The sequence below is a fragment of the Ovis aries genome, chromosome 15 (genome assembly GCF_016772045.2).
Source record: "Ovis aries strain OAR_USU_Benz2616 breed Rambouillet chromosome 15, ARS-UI_Ramb_v3.0, whole genome shotgun sequence".
NCBI lineage: Eukaryota > Metazoa > Chordata > Mammalia > Artiodactyla > Bovidae > Ovis > Ovis aries.
The window spans coordinates 45,375,040-45,401,007 of NC_056068.1; the positions used below are offsets into that span (position 1 = coordinate 45,375,040).

At 36.8% G+C, this 25,968-nt stretch overlaps 1 protein-coding gene across 30 annotated transcripts; it reads left to right on the forward strand.

The window, feature by feature from the left end:
- Nucleotides 1-1,148: 1,148 nt before the first annotated feature.
- On the forward strand, nucleotides 1,149-24,246 carry ZNF214 (zinc finger protein 214). Of its 30 annotated transcripts, none has more exons than XM_060399376.1 (6): nucleotides 1,149-1,618; nucleotides 1,720-1,778; nucleotides 2,402-2,490; nucleotides 10,247-10,294; nucleotides 15,581-15,771; nucleotides 16,843-24,246. In XM_060399376.1, exon 6 carries the CDS (start codon nucleotides 16,971-16,973, stop codon nucleotides 18,531-18,533), a length of 1,563 nt encoding a protein of 520 aa, XP_060255359.1. In that variant the 5' UTR covers nucleotides 1,149-1,618; nucleotides 1,720-1,778; nucleotides 2,402-2,490; nucleotides 10,247-10,294; nucleotides 15,581-15,771; nucleotides 16,843-16,970; the 3' UTR covers nucleotides 18,534-24,246. The 30 variants fall into 30 exon arrangements, with proteins under 30 accessions (XP_060255359.1, XP_060255354.1, XP_060255360.1 ...); XM_060399371.1 differs by having other exon boundaries at nucleotides 15,581-15,741; XM_060399377.1 differs by having other exon boundaries at nucleotides 1,149-1,372.
- Nucleotides 24,247-25,968: the final 1,722 nt, after the last annotated feature.

Consider the following 25,968-nt stretch of genomic DNA (forward strand, 5'->3'; position numbering starts at 1 on the left):
ATCCACTTCATTAGAACTGATTCAAATGCATTCTTTTTAATAGCCGAGTAATATTCCATTATGTATATGTACCACAGCTTTTTTATCAATTTGTCTGCCGATGGACATCTAGGTTGCTTCCATGTCCTAGCTATTGTAAATAGTGCTGCGATGAACTTTGGGGTACACAAGTCTCTTTCAATTCTGATTTCCTCAGTGTGTATGCCCCGCAGTGGGATTGCTGGGTCCTATGGCAGTTCTATTTCCAGTTTTTTAAGGAATCTCCACACTGATGGAGGACTCTTGAGAGTCCCTTGGATGCAAGGAGATCAAACCAGTCAATCCTAAAGGAAATCAGTCCTAAATATTCATTGGAAGGACTGATGCTGAAGCTGAAATTCCAATACTTTCGCCACCCGATGCAAAAAACTGACTCACTGGAAAAGACCCTGATGCTGAGAAAGACTGAAGGCAGGAGGGAAAACGGAGGACAGGGGATGAGATGGTTGGGTGGATGGCATCACAGACTCGATGGACATGAGTTTAAGCAGGTTCCAGGGGTTGGTGATGGACAGGGAAGCTTGGCGTGCTGCAGTCCATGGGGTCGCAAAGAATCGGACACGACTGAGGGACTAAATTGACTGAATCCAGCTGAGAGAACACGATGATACCAGAGAAGCCTAAGACTTAGCAGGAAGAGAAGAGGAAGAAAAGCCCAACGCGACCGAGTTAGCAGGAGAGAAGCGGGTCCCGGCAACCATAAACCGAAAACTGAAAAGCCGTCTTCGCGGCTCTGTAACTCGAATTTGGGGAGGATGATACAACCAGAGCTAGTGGGGTGCCCATTTCGCTGAATGCGCGGACAGCAGGCACTACCAACCCTCCCCTCGCTGGGTGACTATTTCCCGGAATCCCCAGCCCTGCCCCCTTCCCAGGGGTCCTAAAAGAAACCTAGAATTGTCCATTAACGTTAGTAATATCTTAGATGGCTCAAGCCCATCCTCGGTTCAAAGTGCATTCAGTAGGGTACGGTCCTCCCGCCCTAGAACACTGGTGGTTTAAGACCATACCACCGCCCGGATCTTTCTGGCCAATCAGGAGCCACGTCCTCCGGCGCGCTCCTTTCCTGCCCCGCCCCTCCCGTCTCCATGGGAACGCTCTGAGTGTCCAGTCCGAGGCCTGAGGCTTTGGTTTTGGTCAAGCAGGGTGGCAGACGTTGTTTGGACGGAGTATTTGAATTGGTTCCTGTTCCTCTCCAGAGGCTCGGTAGGTGACGCGGACTCTCAGGAGCACATAACCAGAAGCAGACAAGGACGAGAAGAGCTGTGGCAGAAAATAGGGGGCCAGGTGTCGAGAAGTCGCTCAGGCTTAGAAATCTAGGACTCGCCTGTAGGTGAGTCCTTCACAACCGCCCTGCCCACGTTAAAACTGAAGGGTAAGGAGAGAGGAGGCAGAGGCAACTTGGATCCTCAGGCCGGGGTGCTCCGGGCTGGGAGGTGCTGAGACGGAGGTCTGGATGCGGAACAGAGGCTGCCTGTGTCTCCGCGGCAGGAGCAGAGGCCCTGTGGATCCTGCTCTGCGAGAACAGTTTGTACGTCTGAACCCGGAGCTTCAGATGTACAAACTCTGGCGGCCCTTGGTGCGTATGCGGGAGTACAAACCTGTCCTGCTCCTGGAACACCATGAATCAGTTTTCTCTCTAGAGAAAGAGGGCTCTTAACTGTTTATCATTTTCTCCAGGGACCTGTGATCCGCAAGGGAGGGCCAGAGTGGCAAAGACTAATGCCCCCATTTTACAGGTGAGGAAAGTGAGGTCCTAGGAGGTCTAGAAGTTTGGTCTTTTTCAGAGTTCTACAAGTGGTTGGTGGGATTATGATCACGTCGTGGAAGCCCTAGATCTGAGCTCTTCTGCTGAGACTCTATACTTTGATCTAATAGTAAATCCAATATTTTTGTTGTAAGAAGTGGGGCGGGAGAGGGTGATGGAATTAACCTTTCTATTTCACTGACTGAACAAAATTTTAAAAATACTTTTCAAAAGAAGCTTTTTAAGTGTGCTGTTATTCCAATTGTTTGTATTTTTCTTAATAATAAACTAGGCAAATTTTGATGCTCAGAGAGGTTAAATTACATGGAAAGCATCTGTATTCCTGGAGCGACTTAACTTTGAGATCAAATTCTATGTTTTCATGCCCAGGCTAGCACTGTACTTTTCTAGATGTTCAGAAATGAGGTCCTGAGTGCAAATTCATATAAGTCTCCTTTCTGGTCTTTGAAAGGGCACAGAAATGTTCTTGGGCTCTTTCTGACATCTTTCTGGGAGTTTCGGGGGTCATACTCAAATCTTAGTGCATGGGGATTGTAGTGAGTTTGGGAATTTCAAGTCATGCCAGTCTTTTCATTCCTCTCTCTTCTCTCTCAGCTCAGCCTTCTCAACACTCCACCCTTCCCTAGAAAAGGAGCACAAAGGAGGAAAGAATGGCCACTCTTTCCCTCACAGTCTGATCCTGGGTGAGTAGGACTGTCTTCTCTTATTTATAAAATGCCCCTGACTTCTCCGTGGATAGCAGGAGTAGAAGTGGCAGCAGGGATGGAGGGACCAGACTGAATGGAACTTGTTCCTCATTTGCCTGGGAAGCTTTCAAGCCTCCTACGCAGCAAGCCCCTGCCTCCCGCCCAGGGTCTTTTCTTGACATTTACTCATTCAGCCAGCCAGCCATTCAAGTCTACTATATAATTCATACTGTCTTTGATACCCTGAGATAAATAAATGTCAGAATGTATTTCTTTAACCTTGGGCAAACCACATGAGGTTAGCAAGAATTTCTAGAGTTACCACATGTTAAGCAGTGCTGGAATGAGTGGCAATTTTAAGTAAAAGATAGGAGCAGGTACTCAAATTTGAATTATTATTATGAATTGGAAGATATCATTCCAGCAGGAAGACCATCACTGAGTCTCCAGCAGAATATGAGGGGCTTCCCTGGTGGCTCAGTGGTAAAGAATCCGCCTGAAATGCAGGAGCTGCAGGAACCGCAGTTTTGATCCCTGAGTCAGGATGATCCCCTGGAGGGGTAAATGGCAAACTATTCCGGTATTCTTGCCAGGAGAATCCCATGGACAGAGGAGTTTGGCAGGATCAGTCCATAGGGTCACAAATAGATACGACTGAAGTGACTTAGCACACATGCACATGGAAAGATTAGTATACATACAAAAGTTCGAATCATGATAGATAGGCTCCATGAGGGCAAAGAATGTTCCCAGTATCTAGAACAATGCCTGGCATATAGTAAGCACTCAATGAATAGCTGTTGAATATGTGAATGGCTGTTGTATGTTTCATTTTTTCATTTAACATATGAAGTGGACATTTTTCCAAGTATGTTTTGGTAGCATGAGTTTTAATGGCTATATAATCTTTCATCCCAAGTGTATACCATGCTTTATTTAAATTTTCTTTTATTGGGAAAAACTTAAGTATTTCCCAATATTTTGCTATTATAAGCAACTTCTAATAAATATTCTTAAAATTTATTAAGTGTATTTCTATTTCCTCAGGATATGTTCTAGGAAATGAGATAATAGCATCAAAGAATACAAACATGTTTTAGGCTTTTGAAAAACTTGAGTTCTTTTTTAGAAATATTGCATAAACTAACTGGTACAACCATGTAATGAAAGATCTTGTGTTGCTGAACCTTTACCAGCATTGAATATTTTTAAAATTTAGCCTTGAATTGCATCTTTTCAGTCTTAATTAAGATTGATCATTTTAAACATATACTTCTTGATCATTTGCATTCCTTCTTTGATAAAATGACTGGACATACATTACCTTTTTTCCTATTGATTTTTTTCCATATGATAAAAGGTGTAATTTGTATATAAAATGCAGCAACCATTTGTTGTAGGTATAAGCATTACTCTAAGTTATTTGTCTTTTACTTTTAAGGACTTTGTTTATATAACTTAAATTTGCATAAGTGAATCTTATTTCTTTTAATTTATACGTATAGTTTTATGCTTTGAAAGTTCTTCATCCCAAGTCTAATAATACATAATTACTTTTCCTCAGTTATTTCTTATGGCTTCAAGTATTTCTATAATTTAACTCTTAAACCTATCAGGTATTTATTTTGGTGTGAGAAAAAAATACAAAGAATATATGGAAACGTATATGTGGAATTTAAAATACAATGACAGCATGGGTACCCACCATATAGACCAGCAAATACTTTTAAAAGCCCCCTGATAAGCCCACAACTTCACTCTTCCTTCTCCTAAAGAAGCAACTGATAACTTAAATGTTGTGTTTGGCATTCTCTAGCTTTTGTGTGTGTGTGTGTGTGTGTGTGTGTGTGTGTGTGTGTGTGTGTATAGTTTTAACTACCTATGTCTGTATCGCTAAACAAAATTGTTTAGTTCTGCCTATTTTTAACATTAGATAAATGGAATCACTGTATACATTTTGTGAATGGCTACTTTAGCATAAGTTAAGATTTTTACAGTGCAACCATGTTGATTCATGTAACTGTAGTTTATTTTCACTGCTGTGCACTATTTCACAGTATAAAAAACAGCTTATTTATCCAAAATAAATTGTGCCTTCTGGATTATTTCCAGTGTTTTTGCTACTACAGCAGTCATACTCTAAATGCTCTTACACATATCCTCTGGTATTCATATATAAGTTTCTTTAGGATACAAACCTTGTAGTGGAATTTCTGGGATGTTGAACTCCCTATTTTCTTGGACTTCCCAGAAAAAAACAATCACACCCTCTACAGATAATTTTGTCTGCTTGCACTAGCAAATGCTTTCATATTAATGGCTGTAAAATAGTGAATTTGTAGTATCCTTGTTTCCAATTTTGATGGGAATGCCTTTATTGTTTTACCTTTTGATTTGAACTGTTTTTGCATGTCTTTGTTTTGGTAACTTGCTTTGTTGGTAGCTTTAAATGAAAGACCAATGTTGAACTTTAAGAGATACCTTTTGGACATTGATTAAAATAATTATATGGCTTTTCTTATTTGACATTATGATTATGGCTTATAACTAATAGATTTTCTCTTATGAACCTTCCTTTGCTTTTTTGGAATGAGCCACCATTTCATCATGCTATAATATACTTTGGTACTGTAGCAGATTACATTTTCCAAAGATGGCCATACCTATAATTTATCCTATCCTTCATGCTCTTTCTGCAATGTGACTTTCACGCTTCTGACCCAAAGATGGGAGCTATGACCCTTCCTCTCAAATCTGGCTGGGGTGAGTGTTTGCCTCAGCCAATGGAGAACAACCCTGGAGAACAACTGGAGAACACTGAAGAACAATGGAGAACTCAATGGAGAAAACCACAACAGCAGAAGTGATGCTATGTGACTTCCCATGCTAAGTCATTGAAAGGGTGCAACTTTTGCTTGCCCGTCTCGCTCAAGAAACTTGCCACCATGTTGAGAGGTAGCTCAGGCCACAAGAAAGGACTAAGTAGAAAGAAACTGAGACAGCCAACCTGCCAGCCGTGAGTGAGCCACCCTGGGAATGAATCCTTCAAGCCTATAGATGACTGCAGAGCTAGCTGACAACTCCACAGAATCTCATGAGAGGTCCAAATCAGAACTGCCCAGCCAAGCCTCCCTTGAATATCTGACCTAGAGAAAGCATGAAAGATAGTAATCACTGTTTTAAGCCACTCAATTTTGAAGTAACTAGTTATGTGGCAGTAGACTATAAACACAGGTGTTGCTAAATTTTATTAACCTTATATTTTACTTTATTTACTTCTGAAGCTTGTTGGTATTCATTAATAATATAAATCTACAGTCTTCTGTCTTTTGCCATCTCTTTTCTTGAGTTAAAATTTTGATAATTTTTTATATGCCTTGGAATAATTTAATAGAATCAAATAATCTGCTCTCTGAAAATTTGAAAGAATTCATTTAAGGAAACTTTTGGGTTGTTATTGTGAAAGTCACATGTCTTTGACAACTTAACCAATTTGTTTCAAAATATCTGATGTGTTCATGGCTTTTCCCTTTTCTTGGGGCCATATCAAAAGGTTTCCAGGAGAAGATAAATTCCCATCCAGATTTTCAGATTTATTTTCTCTAGAATTATGGAAAGTCCCCACCTAATGTTCAGTTAAACTTTTATCTATTGTTTTTTCACTAATCTAATTTCTAATTTTTTTGTTTGTGCCCACCCCTTTTTCTTTTTTTTTGTAGCTAGTCAGGGGTTGATATATTTTCTTGTTAATATTTTTCTCACAAAGAACTGGCCCTTGGATTCATTTAACAATGGTAAATGTTTCTCAATTCCAACACTTTCTTTTACTGACTTTGTAATGTTAACATTTAAATGTTTAATCCATCTAGTGTTCTCATTGTATATGCTATCAAGTTGGAATCCAACTTTATTTTTTCTCATATAATCAGTTTCACCACTATCTAATATAAATAATCCATTCTTTCTTATTTGATTTTTAATACCATCTTTATTGTTAATAAGTTTTCATATATAAACAAGTACATTCCTTATTCTCTGAATCATCAATTCCATTCTACTGGCCTATTCTGATTTTACTGCTGTCGTTTGTTGATATGTTGATATTTGGGAGGACAAGTGTTCCTTGGTTTACTTAAGTCTTTATGGACTTATTTTCCCTCCCTATAAATTTTAGGGGGAAAAGTATATTCCTCAAAAAATCCAGCTAGAAATTTGACTGGAGGTATATGAATTTGAGTCATCACATCCAAGAACATGTAGGCATGCTTCTTCTTTTATTCAGATAATCTTTTTACTACTTCATTGGAATCTGAAAGTTGTCGTCAAAGATAAAACTTTTATAAGATAGCTTTTTTTTTTTTGCTGTTGTGAATGATATCTTATTTCCTGGTAATTGATTGCTGCTATCATAATGCTTTTGCTTTCTCTTGTCTGGTAATTTTGCTGAGCTTGCTCATTAATTTATGGTTTATCTATTTACTTTTGTTTTCCTAGGTAAATGACTATAACATATGCAGATAATGACATTTTATGTTTTTTCTTCTAATCCTTATCTCTTTTTCTTTTCTTCTAGTACTTGTCAGAACTTTTAGTACTATTTTGAAAGCAGTGATGATGGTGTATAGCCTTATCTTGTACCATCATAAAAGAAATACATGTAAAATTTCTCCATTAAGCTTATTGTTTGATGTGGATTCTTAATATATAATATTTATGAATTTAGATAGGTTCTTTTTATTTCTAGCTAGCTAAAAGTTTAGGACTTATATAGGTGGTAAAAATTATTATCTTTAGTATACAATTTTTTTGCATCAGTTGAGATAATCATGGTTTTCTTCTGTAGTCTATTACTAGAATGAATTATGTTGATTAATTTTTCATGTTGAGCTCTTCTCCATTCCTGTTATAAATTATGCTTTATCATGATGCACAGTTTTCATATATTTCTGAATTAAGTTAGTTAATATCTATTTAGGACTTTCTACATATTTATCAAACTTAAAAATGGGCCTATAGTTTTATTTTTTTGTTTTGTTCTTATCAGGTCGTGTAATCAAGATTACACTGGCCATATAATGAGTCAATAATTTTCACTTTCTATTTTCTAAAATAATTTGATTGTAATAGTAATTAAGTAAACATTTAATCAAATGTTTATGTAAACATTTGCTAGAACTCAACTATAAAAGGGCCTGTGATTTTTGGGAAGAGAGAAAGAACTGGCTGCCATTTCAGTTTCCTTACTAATTGAAAGTGAAAGTGAAAGAAAGTGAAGTTGCTCAGTCCTGTCCAATTCTTTGGGACCCCATGGACTGTAGCCTACCAGGCTCCTCCCTCCATGGGAATCTCCAGGCAAGAGTACTAGAGTGGGTTGCCATTTCCTTCTCCAGGGGATCTTCCCCACCCAGGGATCGAAGCCAGGTCTCCCACATTCCAGGCAGACGCTTTAACCTCTGAGCCACCAGGGAAGCCTATTACTCTTAAAATCTCTTTTGACATTTTATATTGGCATTGTGTACTTTACTAGGAATTTGTCCTTTTATATAGATGTTCAAGTGTATTTGCAGATAGTTCATAATGCCTTTGTCTTATTTAAAAACTTACACCTGTGGTTATTTACTCATTTTGTCTTATATTTTGTTTGTAATCATCTTTTAAAGAAAATCAGACTTGCAGAGATCTGACTTCTTAAATTTAAAAAAAAATTGTAATTGAAGAATAATTGCTTTACAGAATTTTGTTGTTTTCTGTCAAACCTCAGCATGAATCAGCCATTGGTATACATATACCCCCTCCCTTTTGAGCCTCCCCCCATCTCCCTCCCCATCCCGCCCCTCTAGATTGAAACAGAACCCCTGTTTGAGTTTCCTGAACCATACAGCAAATTCCCTTTGGTTATCTATTTTACATATGGTAATGTAAGTTTCTATGTTACTCTCTCCATACATCTCACCCTCTCCCCATGTCCATAACAAAGCAAGGCAGCAGTGGAGAAACAGACATAGAGAACTGACTTCTTAAATTTTTAAGAGTATCTTTTGACTTTATGCATTTTCTCATCATCTGTTTATTGCACCTTCGACTCTCAGCTTTATTCTCCATTTCTGAAGTTTGCTTATTTTTTTTAAAGCGGGAGGGTTTCTGTTTTCTAAGTTTCTGAGTTGAATGCTTAGGTTGATTATATGTAGCCATTCTTATTTCCTTTAAGTACTTTTTTATTTGGATCTTGAAAAGTTTGAAATGGAATTATTATTATTCAATTCAAATTTTTCTTATCATTATATTTTCCATTTAAGGGCTATTTAATATATTACTTGGTTTTTTATTGTTAATAGTTCCTAATTTTATTACATTCTATGTAAAGAATGTATTTTGCATTATATTAATCTTTTGGAGTTTATTTAATTTCTTTAATGGACCACTACATGGCCAATCTTTTAACAGTATTGAAGGTGCATGAAAATGTGTTTTTAGTGTTTCAGAAGTCAAGAGTTCAACACAGATAAAATAGCTAGTATATTAATTGTACTGTCTAGTCTTTATATTGTTGAGTTCTTTGGTTTTGCTTGATCTATCATTTTCTGAGAGGAGTTTATTAATAATCCATAATTACCATCAATGATGTATATATCTCCTTGAACTTATGATAATTGTTACTTCATATATTTTGAAATTTTATTTGTGGATGCAATTTAACTATTTTGGATATTTCCTTACTATTTATTTGAAAGTGAAAATCACTCAGTCATGTCTGACTCTTTGTGACCCCATGGACTATACAGACCCCATGGAATTCTCAAGGCCAGAATACTGGAGTGGGTAGCTGTTCCCTTCTCCAGGGTTACTAATATATAAAAACCTATATTTTTGTTCCTTATGGTATTTTTGCCATAAATTTTTTTATTGTGATATAGTTTACATATAACATTATATTAGTTTCAGGTATACAACATAATGATTCTACATTTGTATACGCTGTAAAATGATCACAATGTCTAGTTAACATCTATTACCATACACAGTTACAAATTTTTTGCTATAAATTTTATCTCAGCTGAAATTAAATTTGTTATTACAACTTTCTTTTGGTTCATATTTGTGTGGAATGTTTTTCTGTCCGTTTATTCTCATGTTTTTTCTTTTTAGTGTATCTCTTCTAAACCACATATTGAATTTTATTTTTTTAACCTACAAATCTGTCTTTTAATCTGTGAGATAGAGCTATACTATTACTTTGCTATCATATGCCTTTTCTCTTTTCTGTTTTCCTTTGAAACAGGTTGTCTTCTGTTCTTGCTTTATTTTTTATAGATTCTACTATGGTTCTTCTGGTAATTGCTCTTAAAACCCATGTTGACTTTTATTTACTCCTATTGACTTCTTAAACTTGTATCTAAGTCATTTTTCTAAACAGACAAGTACTTGGCACACTCTCATGTCCCTTTTGGGGAAGGAAATGGCAGCCCACTCCAGTGTCTTTGCCTGGATAATCCCATGGACAGAGGAGCCTGGCAGGCTACAGTCCATGGGTCACAAAGAGTCAGATACGACTGAGTGATTAACCCCCCTGCACCACGTCCCTTTTCTCTTACCTCCCATGCATCAGTGCTCGTATTGTCAACAACTGTGGGGTAGGTGTAGATGTACTCTTTTTCCTTTTTTGTTCTTAGATTTTCTTGTTTTTACTTGTTTTATGATAACAATAAACTTTACCAAGGCATTTGATAATCTTTCCTTGTTATATCTCATGCAGCCTTTCCTGGATTTGTTTCTTTTCTTAAATGACTTATTAGAAAAATAGGTAAGTGTATATGTTTAAAGCATATTTAGGGTGACTCTTAAAGAATATAAATTATTAATATATGTATGGAATCAAAATCATAGAGGACAAAATGGGAGGAAATGAAAAAATAAAAACTAAAGACCGGAATGGATGAAAGAATTTTTAAAAATAATAAGATTTTAGAAATAAGTCCAAATATATTAGTAATCACAATAAATGAACATGGATAAAACTTACCTATAAAAAAACTGAGTCAGAGAGAGTTGATGAAAAACATGATCTTGCTCTGTGCTATTTACTGGAGACCTACCTAAAGTAATGCCATGAAAAAGGTTAGATGTATTAATCATGAACAAAACGTGTAGCTAAGAATGTGTTTCAAATTATATATAGCAAAACCTGAAAAAATTATAAGGAATCAAAATTTCAAATACTTAGAGAATAATTTTAACATCTTCTTGAAAAGGACCTTTAAAGAAAATTTTAATTATTGGAGAGATAACTATGTTTATGGATGGGAAGATAAGAGGGCTATCAAGTTTACATATTGTGGGGGAGGTTCATTTATATAGAAAAGAAAAAACTGAGGTTTTCAAACATTTTGGAGAAATGGTGAATCTTGGTTGGTACCGGAAAAACAACAAAACTGCATCTAGGACACTTGTGCAAGAAAGTAAGGATGTTTTCAAACACTAAAAATGGTCATGTCACAAGAACTTGAGGCCAACCGGAAAGAATTCCCACTAGCCAAAGATAAGGGAGGTTTGAATATCTAAAAGTAAAATGACTACAATTTGATTGAAACATATCAAATATGTAAAAATCAATGAACTCATAAAAATGCTTAAAAGCAAAACAATTCAAATCATACTAGTCACATTTGGTGGTTACTTTGTCCCAATCTATGATCTAATTACTCTGCAAATTAATTTTCTTAAAGAGGGTAGTTTGGGAAATAAATTTTTATCCTGACTTTTTTGATTGGACTACATTTCAGGGTAACCAGAAAATCTGTGATGGGATTTCTTTAGAAGAATTATAGCTTGCATGTATACAAGGGATAGTAGAATTAGGAAACCAATTTACAATGTTTAATGACATAACATATCTAAGAAATGATCATCATTTACTTCCAAAACTTTAAGTGAAAGATTTATGGGAAACATTAAAATGGAAGGTCGGAACTTGAAAGCACCTGAACCCACTACTTAGTTAATTTAGCAGCCCTCAAGTACTGTAACAGTAAGTGTATAACAGGTATTCTTTCCAGAAAAAAAAAAAAAAAAGAACTTTAGTCTTCACAGGCTTCTGGAATAAAAGGACCAAGTACCAGGAATGGAATAAAGAACAAGTTAAAACACCACAAGGAAACAATTAGCCAAATTATTGATGTGGATGTTCTGTAGAAGTGCTATTTAAAGTGTGGTCCCTGGAACAGCAGCATTGTCATCACATGGGACTATTATTACAAATGAATCTTGATTCCTATCTAGGACCTAATAAATCAGAATCTCTGGGGATGATGTCCAGGAAACTGTGTTTTATCAAGTTCTCCAGGTGATTTTGATGCTTAATGAAGTTTGAAAACCATTGTTTTACAGGATAAATGTCTGGGTTTCTTTAACAAATCAATGGTGCGATGAATTTTTTTAAAAAGGTAGGAGGTAACTTACAGAACAAGAGAGATTTAAAAAACATTATCAGTTTAGTTCAGTCGCTCAGTTGTGTCCGACTCTGCGACCCCATGTATTGCAGCACACCAGGCCTCCCTGTCCATCACCAACTCCCGGAGTTCACTCAAACTAACGTCCATCGAGTCGGTGATGCCATCCAGCCATCTCGTCCTCACTGGGGCTGGAGGATCCACTTCTAAGATGGTTCTCACATGGCTGTTAGCAAATACCTCATTTCTCACTGAGGACAGAAGGCCTCAGTTCCTCACCACATGGGCCTCTCCACAGGGCTGCCTAAGTATTCTCACGGTATTTTAGGTAGCTTCTCCCAGAGTAACTGATCCAAGAAAAAAGCAAGGAGGAAGAAAAGTGAAAGTCGCTCAGTCTTGTCCGACTCTGTGACCCTATGGACTATATAGTCCATGGAATTCTCCAGGCCAGAATACTGGAGTGGGTAGCCTTTCTCTTCTCCAGGGAATCTTCCCGATCCAGGAATCGAAGCGGGGTCTCCTGCCTTGCAGGTGGATTCTTTAGCAACTGAGCTATCAGCGAAGCAGAAGGAGGAAGATGTAGTGCCTTTTACGGGCTAGTCTTAAACATTGCACACCATGGCTTCCTCTTTGCATTTTCTTCTATTCATCAGAACTAAGTCCTTAAGACCAGGCCACATTCAAGGAAGTGGGGAACTAGGTCCCACCTTTTGAAGGGAAGCATATCAAATAATTTTTGGACAAAATCATATAATCTTGGACATACTCAAAAATGACCACAAATAACACAGGCCTATATGTACTGAAATGGGAAGTTGTACACTATACATTACCTGAAAAAGCAAACTGCAGAATTATGATGTCTTTGTTATGAAAAAAAATTAGTGGGGTATGTGTGAAAATAAGGTCAGAACGGACACAATGAAAATAATAGTGGTTATTTCATAAGTTATTTGTGGAGGGTAGACTTAATTTTTACTTATATTATTTTAGCATTGTTACAATTTTTATGAACTTACTTTCAGTAAAAGATACTAGACTCTTAATCTCTAGTATATTTTAAAAATAAATTCTTAAATCTTTCTTAAAATGACAATCAAAACCAGTAACAACAGACTGGGTTTTATATACTGTACTTTATAAAAAGTGAAGGACCAGTGAGTTCATTTCTTTTTCATACTGACACCAGTTTGTCAGTTTCTGAGAATCCCAATTTGTATGTGTTAAGTAAACTTACTGTCTTTAAAATTTTTAGCATTTATAAACATTTAAAAAATAAATAGCACTGTATTTTCTCATTCTTGAATTCATATTTGTGATTAATGTTTCACTTTTCATGGGTTTTTATTTAGTTTATTTGGAAAATGGTACCTGGGTGGTATATTTTGAATCCTTGAATATTTCAGTATATCTTCCTTTTATCCTTCTATATTAACATCATATGGCTGTGGGGAAATCTTGATTTACCACCCTTCACAAGTTGTTTTTAACTTCTCTCACTTTTGCTTAGGAGGTAAAGCAGCAGTAGGCCTGTGTTAAAAAAACCACTACTTTGTAACTACAGGATCTTGTAATAGTTACTTAATCTTGCTAAATTTTAGATTCCTTTCTTTTAGTGTTGATAATAATACCTTACTGGATTGTTGTGATGATAAATGAGATAACGTAGCCTATTTCACATAACTGCCCCTAACTGCTAGATAATATTTAGCTGCTGCTATGATTATAATTTTATGATGATGATAGTTTAGTTTTTTTCATTTTTATTGTAATCTCCTTAAAAGTATCTATTTCTTTTATTCTTAATGGTTATTGAACATTTTAAACTGACTTTACAATTAAGAATATATCATCAAAGAAATAAAATGAATTTGTTACACAGCCAACTTATGATCTGTTCTACTAAAATAATTATTTTTAGACAGAATACATGCATTATCCCTTCAACTTTCTAAAACTGCATAATAATAAAAAACCAAGAAATTAATGAACTTACAATGATGAAACTGAAGAGCCATCAGCAAATGAGAAATTTCAACAAAAACCTGGATGGCAACGTAGGAATAGTGATCAGAGCCATTTAGGGCTAAAGATGTTTTATCCCAGAGTACAGCAGAGTAAAACAGACAAGAAAGGAACTGATGAGCCCGTGAACTTTGGAGAAGCTCAAATCCATATACTATTTGGGGCAGAAGGCCAGCCATTAAAGACCACCCTAAAATATTTCCAGAGAGGAAAGAAAAAGTTACCTACAAAGGAATTTCAGTTTATTATTATTTTTTTAAAAATCAGTCTTGGCAACACTAAAACCTTAGAAAACAGTAAAACAGTTTTAAGGAAAAATATTTTCACTCTAGAATTCTACACTCAGCCACTTGTGAGGGACAGAAAGACTTCAGGTATACAGTGATTCAAATGATTCTTGGGAATCTTTCCTAGTAACTATGTTTGGAGATTCTCCTTTGAAGAAAACCTCACCTGTTTCTCACCTTTGCTTTTTTCAGTGGCTAAAAAGTGTAATGTTCACAGGCTTGATTGAATTCATGTTGTTATGTGCCCTCCAACTAATGGAGTAAATCACAAAAGAGGAAGAGTCATGTGATTTTGAAAATGGAGCACTAAAGAGTAGCAGGCCCTGACTGGAACAGGAAGATAGACTTTCCAAAATAAAAGGGGTGGGCAAGGGAATGAGACACCTGATAAAACAGATTATATAAAGCCTTCTAAATAAATCAAGAATTTGAGGACAGTAAATTTATCAAGTAAAAATTAAACAGGTAATCCTCCCCAAAATCCTCCCCCCAAAATCCTCCCCAAATATAATCATATTCAAAATTATATAAGTGCTGCTTATTGATTTAACCAGAAAGTTAGCAATAATGCTATGCTGCTGCTGCTGCTAAGTCGCTTCAGTCGGGTCTGACTCTGTGCGACCCCATAGATGGCAGGCCACCAGGCTCCTCCGTCCCTGGGATTCTCCAGGCAAGAACACTGGAGTGGGTTGCCATGTCCTTCTCCAGTGCATGAAAGTGAAGAGTGAAAGTGAAGTCGCTCAGTCGTGTCCTACTCTTAGCGACCCCATGGACTGCAGCCTATCAGGCTCCTCCACCCATGGGATTTTCCAGGCAAGAATACTGGAGTGGGTCACCACTGAGGATGAAAAGTAGAGGTAGGAAGTAAATAGATAATGTCTAAAATGACCAATCATGAAGCAATAATACAAGCAACATGAAGTGATATTGTTATAGTTGGCAAACAGTTCTTTTTCAAAGTGTGTAGACCTGGATCCTAGCTGCAGTACCTCCAGGTTCATGATCTTGGGAATTAATCTTTTTCAACCATTATTTACTAATGTGTAAATGGGGATAATAATAGTATCTGCAACAAAGGATCACTATAAGGATCACTTGAGATACGTGTGAAGTACTTACCTGGCCCAGTGGTTAGCAGACAAATGGTATATAAATGTTTCTTATGATGGTGATGGTATTCATTGATTATATACATTATTTAACCACTTGACCTATGTTATGTCTCTTCTTACTTTTCTTGTCTTTCTTCATTATTAGAGTTATTTCTTTTTGGTTTACCACTTATGTTACATGCTGAATGTTTTTTTCGTTTTCCATCTTCTTATTTAGATTGCTTCCTCCTGGAAAGCTAATCTTCGACCAGATGGCAGTAACATTTGAAGATGTGACTGTTAGTTTTACTTGGGAGGAGTGGAAATTGTTGGATTCTTCTCAGAAAAAGCTCTACAGAGAGGTCATGTGGGAGAATTACACAAATGTCATGTTAGTAGGTAAAGTTATCCCAACTCTTAGGGAATAAGGTTAGTTTTTTCTGGGACCTGTTTTGTTGAGTATTTTGGTTCTTTATCTGATTGCTGTATTGAGGTAAAAGAGATTCTCAAAAATGGGTCTTAAATCACATGAAAAATTACAGAAAGAGAAACGATATCTTCCAAAATTTGGCTATATAATTAATAGGTGTCTGTGATTATTATTTGTGAATATTTTCTGGATTACACATAAAGCACAGATTTCCATCTATAATTTTGTGCAGTCCTAAGTTTGTTCTCGCTTATGTTCTATTTGTATGAGTTAGCTTTTGTTATATAACAAACTACCCTAAACTTAGTAACTTAAAACTTTGTTATGTTTCATGATTCCAATTGGTTACATGGATCTTCTATCAGGAGTGACTTGTTTGGGGCTAGATGGTCTAAAATAAAGCTGAATAGCCTTATTCAGATGTCTCATGTCTGGCAGTTGGTCAGTATCAATGTTATAATGGCCATGTGTTGACCATATGTCTCTCTTCAAGGAGGCCAGCCCAGGCTTATTTTGTGATCACAGGACTATCAAAACCAGCAAAAGAGACCAACCCCAAAATACAAGTACTTTTCAGATTTCTGTTTGTCTCACTTTTGTCCCAGTGGCCAAAGCAAATTAGAGAGTCAGTGTGTAAGAGGAACACCCAAAAATGTAAATAAGCAGAGAATTTTTTTTTACACAATCTACTACACTATTTTAGAACAAAAAAGAGAAACATGTATTTTATTTCTTATAATAATTTCCCAAATAGAGTAATCTAATTAAATCTCAGTCTTTAAGATGATTTGCATGTAGCCAATCACTTTCTTTTTTATTTCTAATAATATTTAGTAAGTAGTAGATGCTCAAGGTATGTTTATTGAATGAATGAGTGAAATGAATACATCTATGAATGAATAAACAAATGAATTTCATACCCAATATGGAGCAGCCTAAATCATAACCCTTCTTTCTCACTTGTGCCCATACATATATTCCTATAATTCTGGAGCTTGTTGACTTGAGATACTTGGAAATTTTTAAACATAGCTCTCATCTCACCACCGGATTATCTGCTTATATTTTAGGAAATTGGAAAGAGAGCTGCAAACCCCAGGAAGAAAGATTCAGCTATTTAGACCATGAAAATCTTTCCTGTTGGCAAGGCTGGAAGACTGCCAGCACTCCGATATATGAGAATAAAAACTATGTGGAAATGGTTCAAGGTATAGATTCCAAAGACCTAAAGCAGCAACACCTTTCTCACTATCAAGAATGGTCAACACTCCCCACACAAGTAGCAGGGTATGGGAACTATGAACTGACTTTTGAAGGCAAAAGTCCCAGGAACTTAAAATATACCAAGTGTATACCTTGTTGGTCCTTAGAAAAGAAACACTCTGAAGACGATGGTAGAAAAATCTATGTGAGTGATTCATGTGGTTTTCAAGGACTCAGATACCATGTTGGCATATCCAGGAAAAATCTCTCTCTGGAAAAAGAACAGAAGCTTATATGTCAGCATTCTATCCCAGGACAGGAAGCCTTTCCAGAGTACATTGGGGAGATATGCCAAAATTACCTGCTGAAAGGCTCTATGGAAGAGAAATACTGTGCATGTAAAAAATGTAAAGAAATTTATTACTGGAACTCACAGTGTGTTCTCCACAAGAGAAATCAACTTGGAGAAAAGTTGTATCCATGTTCCATCAGCCCCACATGCTTCCCTCAGAGATCAGACCTATACAGACATCCAAGAATCCACACAGGTGAGCAGCTATACAGATGTGATGAAGTTGCCAGTAACTTTAGTCAGAGCTTTGGTGTTCACTTTCATCAGAGAGCCCACCCAGGGGAGGTACCTTATATATGTAACCTGTGTAGTAATAGCTTCAGTCAGATCCCCAGGCTTCACCATCATCAAAGATTCCACCTGGAAGAGAAACTCTATAAATTGCAGTGTGATAAGGACCTCGGTAGAAATTCATTGCTTCACATTCACCAGAGACTTCACATAGGAGAGAAGCCTTTTAAGTGTGATCAGTGTGGTAAGAGTTTTAGTCGGAGTTCAGTACTTCATGTTCATCAGAGAGTCCACACCGGAGAGAAACCATATAAGTGTGATGAGTGTGGTAAAGGCTTCAGTCAGAGCTCAAATCTTCGAATTCATCAGTTAGTCCACACAGGAGAAAAGTCCTATAAATGTGGTGACTGTGGTAAGGGCTTTACCCAGCGCTCAAATCTTCAAATCCATCAGAGAGTGCATACAGGAGAGAAGCCATACAAATGTGACACCTGTGGGAAGGACTTTAGTCACAGCTCAGATCTTCGCATTCATCAGAGGGTCCATACAGGGGAGAAACCCTATATTTGTCATGAATGTGGGAAAGGCTTCAGCAAGAGTTCAAAACTTCACACTCATCAAAGAGTGCATACTGGAGAGAAACCCTATAAATGTGAACAGTGTGGTAAAGGTTTCAGTCAGCGTTCACATCTTCTCATTCATCAGAGAGTCCATACAGGAGAAAAACCCTATAAATGTGATGACTGTGGAAAGGGCTTTAGTCACAGCTCAAATCTTCATATTCACCAGAGGATCCACACAGGAGAGAAGCCTTATCAATGTGCTAAGTGTGGTAAGGGTTTCAGCCACAGCTCAGCTCTTCGAATTCATCAGAGAGTCCACACAGGAGAGAAAACTTATAAATGCCATGAGTATTACAAGGGATTCAATCAGAATTCACATCTTTACAATAACTGCAGAAGAGAAACCTTGTAATTCTGTTCATTTTGTTGTAACAGCTTTAATCAAAGCTTCACTTTAAGCCTAGTAAATGCTGCTGGAAAAGTGCTATAAATAACCCAAATAATCCCAAGCACCGTTTAAAATTTCCTCTAATTCCTACTAAGAATCATTTGCTTTAAGAAGAGATGCGTAGTATTAAAGTATTTTCTTTTTCTATCATATATATTAGGTATAGTAGTGTGTGTTAGTTGCTCAATTGAGTCCGACTCTTTGCAACCCCATGGACTGTAGCCTGCCATGCTCCACTGTGCATCGAATTCTTCTGTCAAGAATACTAGAGTGGGTAGCCATTCCCTTCTCCAGGGGATCTTCCTGACCCAAGGATTGAATCCAGGTCTCCTGCATTGCAGGTGAATTCTTTACCATCTTAGCCACCAGGGAAACCCCATATGCATAGTCATTATAAAATATGTAAATGAGTCAAGAAGAAAACGTCTCATCCTGTTTCATTCTAAGTCTTTTTTCTGTGCATTTTCATGTGCATGAAATCATACTGTACGTTCAACTTTGTGTTTTCACTGACTTCAAAACATTTGCTTGTATTTTGGTTTGAATTGAAATTGGCTAGCTCTCAATGAACAGCAAGAATCTTGACTCAACTGTAAAGTCCCTTAGAAGCTACAGAAAAAAAGAAAATATGCAAAACCTGTGACTCAAACTGGCAGACAACTCAGATATGGAAGAATTAACTAACGGGTCAGTAAATTTCAGTTGCTAATGAGAAAAGATCAGAAAACACTGTATTTCCCTTTATCCAAGACCGGATATCGTAGATAATTTATTTCTGTCAACTAGAAAACTCAAGAACCATCCTTTTCTTGCAAGGGTGCTACACTCTGAAGTTACTATAACACACTCCCACCCATTCCCCTGCCCAGTTTTCTATATTTATGCATTCGTTTAGACCCTAGGAGGTGTGGAAAAATTCTGGTTATCTACAAAACCTAAGCGGGAGAATAGATACAGAACTCTCCAATAGTAAATGTCAAAAGACAGTGTGATAACACCTTCAGAATTGTGAGACTCAAAAATCTGTTATCACCTATATTTTTTCTTATCAACTAAATTGTCTTTATATCTATAGGTAACAGATAAGCAAAAACAACAAAAACAAAACCCAGAAAACATATGTACCTTTCTTAAACAGATCTCAAGAATGTGGAAGTCATAATGTAAAAGGACGGTAACAAACACTAAAATTAGTTAAACATGCAGTTAATTCTGAATTGTTAATTTGTTTACAAAACTTGAAAAATGTTAAAATAGTTGTACAAGAAGGTATTAATATAGAAATGCTGAGTATAAGAACATTATATATTAAAGACTGGATGGGATAGTAGGATTATCAGGTAAAGGAATCCAGGACACCCAATTAGGTCTGATTTTTCAGATCAGTTCAATTCAGTTCAGTCGCTCAGTCGTATCTGACTCTGTGACCCCATGGACTGCAGCACACCAGGCTTCCCTGTTCAACACCAACTCCCAGAGCTTGCTCAAACTTACATCCATCCAGTCGGTGATGCCATCCAATCATCTCATCCTCTGTTGTCCCCTTCTCCTCCTGCCTTCAATCAGGTTTTTCTGAATTTTCATCATATATCTGATTTGTCAGATCTACAATGATCATTTTTTATAAGCATGTCCCAAATACTGCATGGAACTTATACTAAGAAAGTATTTGCTTATATGAAATTCAATCTTAACAGCACCCTGTGTTTTTATTTGCTAAATTTGCCAACAAGATGAGGGAAGAATAGCAAAAGAAAGTACTCTACATTTATGGTCGTATTAAATAGCATGGATTCATTACATTTTCTTGAATTTAACAATTCTAGAAATAAAGGCCTAAAATTTTTTTTTACAGAGTTCGAAATTACAATTAAAAGAACTAAAGAAAGCACATATATTTCAAAACAGGAAGATAAAAACAAAGAATATTCAGTCCCTAAAGCAAAAGGCAGAAAACAAAAACAATAGATTTAAAAAACTAGAGAATACATATCTAGGTGAGAGCAAATCAGATTTATCAAAATAGCTTAAATCTCCCTTTAAGAAGTTTTGAAAACCCTTGATTGAATTAAAATTTTTACTTATATGTGATTCAAAGACTATAGCAAAATGATACTGGTTAATTGACCAATTTTCAACTTCTCAGTATTGATTCATTGATTAATCTTATTCATATAAGAGAACAGGCAAATGTTTATTAGGCAAACATAAAACAATATGTTTTAAAAGTTAATTTAAATGAACTAATTATAAACCATTAAGGTGGGTAAAAATATAAAAACCAATAACTTTCTAAATATTACAATAATCAGAAAAATACTATGGGTGCAAAATAGAGTTTGTAATACTAAGTGAAAGTCATTCCGTCGTGTCTGACTCTTGCGCCCCCATGGATTATACAGTCCGTGGGATTCTCCAGGCCAGAATACTGGAATGGGTAGCCTTTCCCTTCTCCAGGGGATCTTCCCAACCCAGGGATCGAATACAGATCTCCTACATTGCAAGCAGATTCTTTACCAGCTGAGCCACAAGGAAAGCCCTTGTAATAAGAGATGGCACAGGACACCAACAGATTAAAGCAATGTGTATATGTGCACTCAGTCATCTCTAGCGTTTTGCAACCCCATGGACTGTAGCCCACCAGGCTCTTCTGTCCATGGAATTTTCCAGGCAAGATTACTGGAGCAGGTTGCCATTTCCTTTTCCAGGAGATCTTCCCAACCCAGAGATCAAACCCATGTCTCTTTTTGTCTCCTGCATTGGGCAGGCGGATTCTTTACAATTAGCGCCATCTGGGAAGCCCCTTAAAGCGATGAAATACCATTTTTTAAATTAACAAAAATTATAAAAGCTATTTTCAGTGAGTACAGAATGACTGCTACTTATATACTGCTTTTGTTGAGAGTAAATTGATAGACTTTGGAAAAACTATTTGGTGAATCATAAGCCTTAAAATTGTTATTACTCATTCTCCTACAGTGATTTCATATCTAGGCATATATTCTATGGAAATAGAGTTACCTACTGTTACGGAAATCATATCTGCAAAGAGCAAAGCTCTACTTATTTCATACAAAAAGTGTTATATAACATTATGTTTCAGAATCTCACCAAAACAACAAAACCCACAGGGACAGAAGCTTAAATGTGAGAACTTGCTCTAGAAAGCCATTAGACGAGGCTACTCCTTCAAGAACTTATTTTTGTTTCTCTTTGGTTATCCACTCCTCTACAGACTGACTTCCTGTTCACTCTGTGCATGCTTACAGTCGCACCACACCCTTGAATATATGTATATATATTTTTCAATTTTATTGTCCACCACTAACTTGTAACTTCTTTCTGGGTCTCCAGATTTCTGAGTGGCAGGGAGATGATTGGTTCAACTTATAATTACTACCTCCTGACAAGTCTTTTAGTCTGGGCCAAACCATAGGCTAGTAGGTAAGCCTTTGGTTTGGCTAGTTTTGTTCAGATGTTAACTCTGGTGTTTTCAAACATGCCCTGGGAGCACTGATGTTCAATTAGGTTTCTCCAGAAAGTGGTGAGTCTGGGCCAAGCATTCTGAACTACATTAGAACACATACACAGGTAAATGTTCAAGATATTTACAAAAATATTTTTATGCTGTCCTCCCCCCCAAAATAGGGGAAAGGTCAAATTATGATGCATCTACATGATGTAATATTATGCAGTCATTAAAACTTTATTTTCCAAGAATGTTGTAAGGATAAGAATATACTTATGGTATTAAGAGAAAAAGTACAAGATATATATAGAACTCTATATAGGATAAGATTCTATTTATATATAAATATGTATTTATATTTTCATGGAGAAAATATTGGAAATATACAAAAATGTTAATGAGTTTGATAGGCTGAATTGTGGTTTTAATGTTCTTCATATTTTTCTGTATCTTTTATATTTTTATTGGTGTCTTAGTTTCATATAAACTTTTTTACATAAAATTTAAAATGTAAATAATGGCTACATATTCCATTGTGTGACTGTATCATAATATGTAATTATCTTTATATTATCAGGGATTTAATTTTTAATTTTTATATCATGAATTGAACTGCCATAAATGTGCTCATGTATCAAGTTTTCTATTACTTTAGGTAATTTTTATAATGATTTTCTATATTCAGTTATTGGGTTAAAAGGAAGCAGAAATATAATTTGGTAAAGAAATGGAATAATGAAATTACATGATACAACCACCTACTATCAAAGAAGGAGCAAGCATGGAGGTCATGAGGCCATACAGTAGACATGACAACCGGGAGGTGTCAATGAGTTTTGATAATAGGAAGCAGTTTCCTTTTATAAAAGTTGAATTTATTTTTCACTTCATTAGTATGCCCACCAGAGTAAAACTGGAAAACACAGTCACTAAAAATGAGTTTATTGTTTCTTCATGCTGAAATGCAGTTTCAGAGTCATCTCTTGTCCCCAAGGTGGAGGCTTAAACTTAGCCAAATCTGGTCTCTGGAATCCTGTGCTTTCACATCATTTGTATAGTACCTTCTATATAGGTATCATGAGTTCCCGGAGGGTCTCCAACTTCTAGCACAGCATTGACATACTATAAATGTTTTAGGAGTGGATACTGTTAAAGAGACAACATCATCTTAATTAACTTCACATCTTTGAATGATTTCAAGTCTATTGAGAGGAAAAGAATTTGGGGGGTTTAGGAGCAAAGAATCCATTAAAATCTTTATAGGTGCCCCACAAAAAGTTAAAATGGTAGTTGCACAGTCGCATCTGACTGTGACCCCACAGGCCACCAAGCTGCTCTGTCCATGGGATTCTCCAGGCAAGAATATTGGAGTGGATAGCTATTCATTTCTCCAGGGGATCTTCCCCACCCAGAGATCAAACCCAGGTCTCCTGGCATTGCAGGCAGATTCTTTATTGTCTAAGCCACCAAGGAAGCCTGTTATTTCCAGTTCCTTTTATATGAAAACTGAGTCATAGGAAGAGAAACCTGACTTTAAAACTCCCCTACTCTTTAAACTACATCATTTTTTATATTCATAATGCAATTGAGAAGAAATAAAACTTTAAAACAGCATCAAGCAAATCACTGTGCAGGTTATCCTCAGGTCAGCTTTCTTTCTCCACTTTTGTATTATCCACTAAATAGTGAACATGAAGGAATTATTTTAGGATCAAAGAATCAAATAGTAGCTGATGCAGAGTATTGACTTAGATTTTTTTAATTCCAAGGGATTACACATTTTCATTCAGAAATCAAAACCACTGAGATGTTACCATTTTGTATCCATGAAGACACAAAGGAAAATTCTGTTATTCTGGGAAGTTTAATCTAGTAGCCTCTTCCTTTTCTTCCCTCAACCCTTTTATCTCTTGTCCTTTTTAGTTACGGTTTCCTCTATGACGTGCATACAGGCACACCTCCCTTAACTGTTCTTCACAGATGTTGAGGTTTGGGTTTTCTTAATTGTTTACAAATTGAAGGTTTGTGGCAACCCTGCCTTGTAAGATGATGGTTAGCATTTTTTAGCAATAAAGTATTTTTAAATTAAGGTTATATACATTTTCTTTTTAGAAATAATGCTGTTGTACACTTAATGGACTATAGTACAGTATAAACATGACTTCTCTATGAACTGAGAAACCAAAAAATAAAATATGACTTGCTTTACCAGTTTTTGCTTTATTGAGGTGGTCTGAAACCGAACCCAGAGTATCTCCAAGGTATGCCTGTATTTTAGTATTAGACCAGATAGCTGGTTTTATCTTCCAGTGGGCAAAAGGCCCCTTTACTTTCCTGTTGTCTCCCACCTGGGCAGATCCTTATCAACACCCACTTTCTGACTGTCAGACAACAGATGAGTATGCTCCCATGTGTTAATTTCTGCTGGTTTTTCTTGTTTTCAAAATAATTTCTTTGCAGTATCCGCTATCCTTGGTAAGCCTGCATTCACATCTGTAAACATTCAGTTCAGTTGCTCAGTTGTGTCCGACTCTTTGTGACCCCATGAATCGCAGCATGCCAGGCCTCCCTGTCCATCACCAACTCCCAGAGTCCACCCAGACTCACGTGCATCCAGTCAGTGATGCCATCCAGCCATCTCATCCTCTGTCGTCCCCTTCTCCTCCTGCTCCCAATCCCTCCCAGCATCAGGGTCTTTTCCAATGAGTCAGCTCTTTGCATGAGGTGGCCAAAGTATTGGAGTTTCAGCCTCAGCATCAGTCCTTCCAGTGACTAGGAGCAGCACAGAGATAACCTCCTTGCTGAGGGGAAAACAATTTTAAGGCATAGAGATTTCTCCAGGTATCACTAGTGGTAGAAGTGAATAAAAGTGCAGGTGAGGGCAAGGTGTTGAGAGATCAAGTGGCCATGGCATTCAGTTGCTATGGTGAAAATAATGATTTTAAAGATGTGGAGCCATCTGGATTTTCTGTCACCTTAGAGAATAAACACAGAGAACAAGAGCAACCAAGAGCTGTGAGCATACAATTCAGAACCAGAGGAGGATCACCAGAGGGACCCTATGGAAATTCTGTAGTAGTTCCAATTTTCAACAATTGCAAGGCAAATATGACTAAGGGTTGAACCTCACTCTTGATTGAAGTAGCTGAAGAATTGCCGTACCAATTAAATTCAGAACTTGGTATGAAATACGGTTAAGAAAACTGGTGAAGAACAATGGACAGGCACTTGGGCAGACACCGATGAGGCTAACACGGCCATCCCATTCCTCAGAACCTCTCTTCAATGAAACAGTATCCCTTATCTACTTATTTGAGCATGTCACACCTCCAGACAATTCAAGCTTACTCCTGACTACACCTGGAGCATTTGCCTCACAAGCTGATATCACACCTCTCCACTGCTCACCTCCACCACTGTCACTGGCTCCAGGCCCATAATGAGACTTAGATCTCAACTTAGTCCTGATAGAAAAAATGTCCTAGAGATTACCTGTTAGCACTGTAAAAACTGCAAGATCTCTGTATTAGCAAGAGCCATGAGAGAAATTGTGGGAGTAGATTCTAAGATAGACCAAATGGAAATTACATTTGGGTTGAATTCACTGTCATGGGTGCAAACATCTGGGGCCTGGAGTTTAATGTGTTGCTTTAAACAAAAGAAAACCTATTCTGTTAAACTGGCTAATTAAAACCTGGAATCAAACTGGGCCTACTTCTAATAACTTCTCAAATACCATAGGGACAGTGTTAAGAGGTTCAGGGCGATGGACTGTTGGAATGGATTATTACTCTCTTCTCCAAAGATAAGAGGTATTTTGAAAAAGGTGCAAAGACATTCTTGAAGAGTTCTGCAGTGTCTGTCTAGGCTAGAGATGATGGTGAAAACTGCTGCAAAGGAAATGCAGCAGTTTCTTGATCTTAATGGTAA

Bases quoted from the DNA above. Each gene is read 5' to 3' on its own strand.
- ZNF214 (XM_060399358.1), top strand. From the start codon at position 15,549: ATGTTTTTTTCGTTTTCCATCTTCTTATTTAGATTGCTTCCTCCTGGA. The intron at 15,742-16,842 runs GTAAAGTTATCC...CTTATATTTTAG, and splicing joins CACAAATGTCATGTTAGTAG to GAAATTGGAAAGAGAGCTGC.